At 40.4% G+C, this 9023-nt stretch overlaps 1 protein-coding gene across 3 annotated transcripts in view; it reads left to right on the top strand.

The window, feature by feature from the left end:
- The first annotated feature begins 589 nt into the window (after positions 1-589).
- Positions 590-9023, top strand: part of alox5a (arachidonate 5-lipoxygenase a) — a 13454-nt gene continuing 5020 nt past the window's right edge. For 2 of the 3 annotated variants that reach the window (XM_037685729.1, XM_037685714.1), the window contains exons 1-9: positions 590-739; positions 3601-3799; positions 3895-3976; positions 4042-4164; positions 6335-6441; positions 6909-7081; positions 7231-7377; positions 7477-7677; positions 7751-7837. In XM_037685729.1, coding sequence (XP_037541657.1) covers positions 590-739; positions 3601-3799; positions 3895-3976; positions 4042-4164; positions 6335-6441; positions 6909-7081; positions 7231-7377; positions 7477-7677; positions 7751-7837 — 1269 coding nt within the window. Of the gene's footprint in view, positions 740-3600; positions 3800-3894; positions 3977-4041; positions 4165-6334; positions 6442-6908; positions 7082-7230; positions 7378-7476; positions 7678-7750; positions 7842-9023 lie in introns of all 3 variants that reach the window. The other variant, XM_037685721.1, reaches the window with a different exon arrangement.

Here is a 9023-nt window from a genome sequence, read left to right as displayed (position 1 = left end):
TGTGTGTGTGTGTGTGTGTGTGTGTGTGTGTGTGTGTGTGTGTGTGTTTGTGTTAGGATCGTCATTGGCTCAGAGGTGGGACAGTTTCAGGCCACAAAAAGCAGCTTTCTTTGCACCTTACTTCCTCCTGGTCTCTGAAAAGCTTTTTGTTTGTTCTGACTCGGTCACATTTGCACAGCGTGCTGCATCTAACCATCTCTGTGGATTTCTCACACCACAGTATGGTTCAGAGCAAAACCGGATTATTTTAACTTTGTTTTTGGCGCAAACTTTGGTATGTTTGTGACTTTTGGTGACATCACCTTCCCGTCAGTATGAGCAGGCCTGCAGATGCTTTTTAATAACACGTGAGATTTGGGAGTTTTAGGGTGGAGAGACTCTTCATCAGAAGGCTGCAGTTTCCACTGGAATGGACCTCCCTCTTCGGCCTGATTACATATTACATTTGTGTTTGTGCAAGACATGAAGGGAGAAGTGAGAAGCTGACCTCGGTGAAAGCAAATTGAGGCAAAACTTCTCCAGAGTGAGAATAAAGATTTTGCTGCTGATTTTTGTTTGAATCTTCAGAGGACATTTGTTTTTGGTCACCATGCCATCTTACACGGTGACTATTGCCACGGGGAACCAGTGGTTTGCAGGAACCGATGACTATGTCTACATCACACTGGTGGGCACGGAGCAGTGCAGCGAGAGAACGCTGCTGGACAAGCCTCTGTACAACGACTTTGAGAGAGGGGCAGTAAGTGCTGCACATGTGTTCAGGGACCGTTGTTTGTTTAACTCGTATCATTTGGGGAACAGATTAGTGGGAGCGTAATGGAGAAGTTTGAGTTTAATTCTGCTTTAAAATGACTTCGTGAGGAAATATTGTACTAGTCAACCTTTGAGAGAAAATATCAGTAATGAGGAAGGTGCTTAGCTTTTTTAACGTTGGAAAAATGACAAAAAAGAACGGCTATAAATGACAAACTTGAGATCTTTGTAATAACTAATAAATAAAAACAGACCTATTTACATAGCACTGTCCACATCAGGTGTCTCCCAATATAAAAAAAGATGAGTATTACTTTAATAATGAGGGTTTTGAACTTTTTTTTTTTTTATTGTGTAAAGCTTTGGTTTATAAATATGAAAACAAACTTGTAAAATTGTAACAAAATTTTGCCAATTTATTCATTTAGTAAAATGTGAATTTGAGTTTGATTTATTGTCCTTAAATCATGAAATACTGTAATAAATGATCAAGTCCCACTTTCTTTAAAAGAAGCAGCGCTGCACAACAGAAGAAATTAAATGTTAGTGAAAATACCCTGGAGATAAATCCAGCTTTATCTGCCAAAGATGTCAGAAAATGTGATTTAAAGCACGTTTATGAACCAAAGTGACCCTGAATAATGAGCTATGATACGTTTTGGATTGGACTGATCTTAAAACAAAGACGAAAGGTTTAACTTTTTACATTTTAGTCCTCGGCTCAGGTTTCTCTGTGTGTTGTGGTGACTGTCTGCAAATTAGTTACTGAGGGGGGTGGATTAAATTACCTGAAATATACAAGTCAGTTTCGGCTGCTCCATTCTTCAGGGGTCACCACAATGGGTGAACTCGCATGAATGATTTGGCAATTTCTTTTTATTTTTTTTTACACACCGGATGCCCTTCCTGACACAACCTGGGTTCGAACCCACAACCTCAGGATTACAAGACTGCATCACCGAGCTACCTCAGCCCCCAAATGACCTGAAATACAGTGCCTTGCGAAAGTATTCGCCCCCCTTGAACTTTTCAACCTTTTGCCACATTTCAGGCTTCGAACATAAAGATATAAAATTTAATTTTTTTTGTGAAGAATCAACAACAAGTGGGACACAATTGTGACGTGGAATGAAATTTATTGGATGTGTCAAACTTTTTTAACAAATAAAAAACTGAAAAGTGGAGCGTGTAATATTATTGGGCCCCTTTACTTTCAGTGCAGCAAACTCACTCCAGAAGTTCAGTGAGGATCTATGAATGATCCAATGTTGTCCCAAATGACTGATGATGATAAATAGAATCCACCTGTGTGTAATCAAGTCTCTGTATAAATGCACCTGCTCTGTGATAGTCTCAGGGTTCTGTTCAAAGCGCAGAGAGCATCATGAAGACCAAGGAACACATCAGGCAGGTCCGAGATACTGTTGTGGAGAAGTTTAAAGCCGGATTTGGATGCAAAAAGATTTCCCAAGCTTTAAACATCCCAAGGAGCACTGTGCAAGCGATCACATTGAAATGGAAGGAGTATCAGACCACTGCAAATCTACCAAGACCCGGCCGTCCCTCTAAACCTTCATCTCGAACAAGGAGAAGACTGATCAGAGATGCAGCCAAGAGGCCCATGATCACTCTGGATGAACTGCAGAGATCTACAGCTGAGGTGGGAGAGTCTGTCCATAGGACAACAATCAGTCGTACACTGCACAAATCTGGCCTTTATGGAAGAGTGGCAAGAAGAAAGCCATTTCTCAAAGATATCCATAAAAAGTGTTGTTTAAAGTTTGTCACAAGCACCTGGGAGACACACCAAACATGTGGAAGAAGGTGCTCTGGTTACATGAAACCAAAATCGAACTGTTTGGCCACAATGCAAAACGATATGTTTGGCGTAAAAGCAACACAGCTCATCACCCTGAACACACCATCCCCACTGTCAAACATGGTGGTGGCAGCATCATGGTTTGGGCCTGATTTTCATCAGCAGGGACAGGGAAGATGGTCAGAATTGATGGGAAGATGGATGGGGCCAAATACAGGACCATTCTGGAAGAAAGCCTGTTTGAGTCTGCAAGAGACCTGAGACTGGGACGGAGATTTATCTTCCAACAAGACAATGATCCAAAACATAAAGACACATCTACAATGGAATGGTTCGCAGATAAACGTATCCAGGTGTTGGAATGGCCAAGTCAAAGTCCAGACCTGAATCCAATCGAGAATCTGTGGAAAGAGCTGAAGACTGCTGTTCACAAACACTCTCCATCCAACCTCACTGAGCTCGAGCTGTTTTGCAAGAAAGAATGGGCAAGAATTTCAGTGTCTCCATGTGTAAAACTGACAGAGACATACCCCAAGAGACTTGCAGCTGGAACTGCAGCAAAAGGCGGCGCTACAAAGTATTAACACAAGGGGGCCAAATAATATTGCATGCCCCACTTTTCAGTTTTTTATTTGTTAAAGTTTGACACATCCAATAAATTTCATTCCACTTCACGATTGTGTCCCACTTGTTGCTGATTCTTCACAAAAAAATTAAATTTTATATCTTTATGTTTGAAGCCTGAAATGTGGCAAAAGGTTGAAACATTCAAGGGGGCTGAATACTTTCACAAGGCACTGTATGTGTACTATATAACCAAATTGCACATAAACTTCAGGAATATTAAACCATAGCCTAAAAGCTAGACTTTCTTTACTTAAAGAAAATAGTAACATTTCAAGACTTGTTTTAAATAAATACTTCTTTAAAAAAACTGTTGTGAAAATAATACACTTTGATGTTTTACACTAAAACACAAGTTATTTCCAGCACCCGGTTTTTCACGGCAGCCATCGATTAAATTGCAGGTTGACTCTTACGACGTGAGGGTTGGGGAAGACTTGGGCGACATTATGCTGGTGAAGATTGAGAAGAAGAAATACTGGATGCAGGACGACTGGTACTGCAAGTACATCACCGTCAAAACCCCAACTGGAGAATATGTGGAATTTCCCTGCTTCCGCTGGCTGGTGGGTGACAAGGAGGTGGTGCTGCGGGATGGACGAGGTAGTTCTGAATCCATCCGTTTGTCTGAGTCACCTTTTCCCCCCCATCAGTGAGAAAGTGCAACCTCACGTTGTCCTGTCCTGTCCTTGTTGCAGCATTTCTGCCTCAGGACGATAAAACCAGCCTGGTGAAGCAGCACAGACAGAAAGAGCTGGATCAGAGGAGAAAAACCTTCAGGTATGCTTTACTCATGCAACACAGGAGGGCCGAGGCCGGTACTGAACAACTCGATGACTCTGCAGGTGGAAGGAGTGGCTGCCGGGCTTTCCCATGAGCATCGATGCCAACAGGCACAAGGATCTGCCCCGAGACATCCAGTTTGACAGCGAGAAGGGAGTGGACTTCGTACTCAACTACAGCAAGGCGTACGTATCTGCTTTAAATAAAAGAACAGGGCGGTTGTGATGTCAGCTGAGTTCCATCAGTAAAGGAAAAGTTTTTATTTAAAAGCAGATGTCGTACTTTACCGTTGATTGTAATATGTTCGGCTCAAGCAGAGACGCCAACAAAAACATACAGCACAACCTCTTCAGATTAGATGCTGACCAAGACATTATCAGTACAATTATCCATTCAGACATCTCAGCAGCTGCTCATTGGATTAGATCGTGCTGAACGAGAAAAATGTGGCCAGAATTCAGACTTTTCAGCCAAAATGGAAGTTCTGTACTCCCTGCCTTTCAACGGTAATAACACAACAGCATGCAACTGAAATGAACTTACAGGAACCCAGTAATGCTCAGTCAGGTCATCTGGACAGTTTCTTTTTGGAGTGTGAAAACTGTCCAGGTGACCTGACTGACCATTATTGGATTTTGTACCTGGATGACTGAGCATGAACTTTGATGTCTTGAGCCACTTTGGCTGTGCCTGCCTGGGAGGAGTCGACGGGGGACAGGACAGCTCCCAGAAACCATCTTATCACCAGCAAACTGGTTGGTCCACTAAAGCAGTGCACTGTTTAGTGGGGAAAACTGTTTACTTGGGACTCCTCAGACTGATGAAGCCCTCCGGATAGAGGGCGAAACGTCTTTCACAAAAAACAAAAAAACTACCCAGATGACCTGACTGACCACTATTGGATTTTGTACCTGGATGACTGAGCATGAACTTTGAAGAACTTACTGGAAGTTTTCTTGAATAAAGCTTTGATGTGGTGGCCTTGAATCATCAAGTATGAGACATCCTCTGCAACACCAACATTTAAAGCTGCACAGCTCAGATACAGTACCGGTAATATCAGGATTAACATTCCTCATAACTGATGATTAACTGAAGAACATCTCACAATCCAAGAGACTGACCATTATGGCATTAAAACCCACCCAGTTCACTTTAACAATGCTGAATGGTCAGGCACCGACATAAAAGTACTTTTCCTCAACAAGGCAGAGGTCCCATTTTTATAAAGTTTTCCACTTGGTGGTTATTCCTCTGCACAAATGTATCAATTACTTATAGTTGTACTCATGCAGATCCATTTTCCTCGGGGTTTTAAAGGATACCATGATGAAAACGGTGATTTCCACCATGTTAGTGGTTCAGCCAAGGATTCCTTTAGAAAAGGGGCCGTCTCATCAGTGTGAGGTTGTGTGTAGCAAATCTGTTGGATTAAAAAAAATCTTCTTTTAAAAAAAAAAATTCATTTGATTCATTCAAAGAAGTTCCACTCGAGGACACTAGAAGAGTTTTAACCAGTTTTACTTACAAAGGGCAGACTTTCACAACAGGTTGCAGATTTACAGAAGTTTTACATGCATGGAGTCCAGTTACGAGAACCTGCCACGGGCAGCGTGCGAGAATTATTTTTATACGCTTATCAACTCCTGGCTCACAGGTATCAGACTGGTGACCTAGGCCATCCAGCTGCACATGCAGGATTAAATCAGCACCTCTTTCAGCCCTCTCTGGGAGAGAAATGAACTCTCGGCTAACTCAAACACATGGTTCATGGGCAGTTAACATTCTCAGCCATAGTAGTTAAAAACATCCATAAACCTTGACCAAAATTCCCCTGACAGAATCGAACAGGGGTGCTTCTACTTCATGTCTCTTTAGCGTGTAATACTTTTCAGAATCATTTTTCTAAATTGAGAAATACCTGGAAGAAGAAAAAAAAGTGGTCATTGTGTGTTTATCATCAGAAATATTTGCACTGGGGCTTTCAGGTAAAGGTGCAAGCTTGCTCAGATAAATAATTAAAAATAGCAGATCACAAAATGTTTTTATCATACAAAAGCTCCAGTCGAAACTCTGAATTCTGTAGTGAAAGTAGTCACGCAATATTCAAATCTGTGCTCTGAAGGGAACGCGAAATGTCCTTGTGTATAGAAAGTGTTAGTAAATTTGCTTAAAATGCTCCAAAACTGTCACAAGTCTATTTTTCACATTTTAATTACTGCATGTAGTTGATAAGCATCTGATTCTGAAACATACTGGAAGTTTATCAGCGTTCACTTTAAAGTAAATCATGTCTTGTTTCTATGTTTAATCCAGATGAGATGATTTAAGAATATTCTTGATGATTTTCTCCAGAATAGAAAACCTGTGTGTGAATCGGTTCATGAACATGTTCCAGTCTTCCTGGAGTGACTTCGCTGACTTTGAAAAAATCTTTGTGAGAATCAAAAACACAATCTCAGGTTAATAGCATCATTTTCTCATTCTCATTTTTGTTCTCATTCTCGCTCTCATCCCTCTTCTTAATTTCACTGGCTTTCTCATCATAATATTAAAAATCACTCTGTCATTCTCGTCCTCAATCTCCATCTCTTTCTTATACTCATCCTCATTCTCATTCATCTCTGAAATTCTAACACACTTCATGTCACTTCATCTATATCTAATTTGATCTGATCTCATATATCAAATGTTTTGTGCTTTCTATGCTATGATTTAAGGTATTAATGAGATTTGTTATGACATATATGATGCAACGTGATTGTCATATCACCATAGGCTTTACAAAGTCATCACGTCTCATATCTCATAACTTGCAGCACACATAATCTTATATCTCATTTTTAAATCACAACATAAACTCATCCTCTTGTCTTCTCTCATACGTCTCATATTGTTGTTGACCTTTTTTTTTAAATTATTTTGTAAGAGTACGTGATGCAACACTGGAGAGAGGACTTCATGTTTGGGTATCAGTTTCTAAACGGCTGCAACCCCGTGTTGATCAGGAAGTGCACCAAACTCCCCGACAAGTTTCCCGTCACACATGAGATGGCCTCCGTCAGCATGGAGCGGGAGCTGACCCTGGAGCAGGAAATTGAGGTCGACACCATTTTTCTTAGTTTTTGATGCCATGATTTAATTTGAAATCATTTCCTATTTAAAAAGATGAGCGGCTGAAGGTCGGCTTGATTCTGGTGTTTTGGATCATCTGACTTATATACAGTTTGGATCTTGTGTTCCACTTTTAGGCGGGTAATATTTACATCGTAGACTATGAGATACTGGAGGGCATTAGTCCAAACTGTACCGACCCGTCCACACTCCAGTACCTGGCAGCTCCCATCTGTCTGCTATACAAGAATGCACAAAACAAGATCTTACCTATAGCTATACAGGTACAGTTCTGTTCAGCCACAGCAGTTTGATGATGTAAAACATTTCCATTTTTAAGGATTTCTTAGCTGAACAGATTTCTGCCTGTGTCCCCCCCCCAGCTTGGCCAAAATCCAGATGAGAACCCAATATTCCTTCCTACTGATGGTCAGTATGACTGGCTCCTGGCGAAGATCTGGGTCCGATCAGCTGATTTTCAGTACCACCAGACCATCACACACCTGCTCAGGACACATCTGATGACAGAGGTGTTCGGTATTGCCTTGTACAGACAGCTTCCTGCTGTTCACCCCGTATTTAAGGTAAAAATAAACTAAAAACCTGGACCACTGATTTAAAGGATTGTGAGTTTCGTCGTTTTGTTTTTCCTCTCAGCTTCTCATTCCACACATTCGTTTCACCATCGCCATCAACACCAAGGCCAGAGAGCAGCTCATCTGTGAGTGTGGACTCTTTGACAAGGTGAGTTTATGAACATTTTCAAAATTAACGGAGAAAACACAACCAACAAAAAGGAAACCAACCAACAAACAATTGAGTCTGATTAAAACAAAATACATATATGTGAGAAACGTGGGCCACTTTATCTCCAATTGAATATTTCTATGACGTCTTGATCATTTTGGCAAATATTAGAGGAATTCAGTCCTTTCGTTTGTATAAAATACCTTAATGTGTGAGATGTTTGTGGGTTTCCTCTCACAAAGTGAAGTAGAACAACTTTTACGCGAGTCGTCGGGCAGATTTGGTTCCATTTCCCGTGAGATTCAGTCCACAGGAAGTCGTCCTGATGTTTCTTTTACAAGTTACTGATATTATTTAGAATTCATTGCTCCTTAACTAATAACATATGTCCCGACCCAGTTCTAGAACGTTACGCTCAAACTGTGACGTATAAAATGTTTAGGCTGGAGTTCCGTTTGCGTCTCGGCATTTATAACCTCTCCTATTTTTAGTTAAATGTTTGATTTTGGTATAATTTCTCCACGTGTTCCTGCAACATTTATCCAAATGGATCATAATGAATAAGATAAAAAAAAAATGGCTCATTTACAAAGAGCAGTCGCTCCCCTCTGCTGCTGCTCTGGACGCTCGTCACCCACAGAGCGCATGCAACAAAGAGTAAACTCAAAGCGAGAGGGTTACCTGCTGCCCCCTCTTTCCTCTTTCGCGTTGACAAAATGTTTTAGTTTTAATCGATGAGGGTGCTCATTGATCCGGACTTCCTCATTTTGATTAAAAATAATAAACAAATAAAAATCAGCACAAATTGTTTTATTCATTTTTGTTTTGTAGGTCAAAGTGTTTTCTATAACACTGACTTAAAATGTTGCTGATCAATTTGAATTTATTATTATTTATTGATTATATTTAATTTTATTTTTCAGTATCAAATGGTCAAAAAAGTTTACAGTTTTAATAAGTTTTTTTTTCAGGCAAATTGATGCACTTTAAGTTGTTTCTGTTACAGACTAAAAAAAACAATGTTAATAAAGTTATTCTTTGTTGTAAGTTGATCTATATTCCTTTTTTTTGTTTTCTTCAATGTTAATAAGGACACAATGTTACGCAGAGGTGTATTTATAACAATTTTATAGACATTATTTACAGTCGGGGCGGAGAGTTGGGGGGGGGGGGGGGGGGGGGG

Source organism: Nematolebias whitei, chromosome 1, assembly GCF_014905685.2.
Source record: "Nematolebias whitei isolate Nwh7 chromosome 1, NemWhi1, whole genome shotgun sequence".
Taxonomy (NCBI): Eukaryota; Metazoa; Chordata; class Actinopteri; order Cyprinodontiformes; family Rivulidae; genus Nematolebias; species Nematolebias whitei.
Note: the sequence above shows the minus strand (reverse complement) of the source record. Positions and strands in the feature narration are given on the sequence as shown.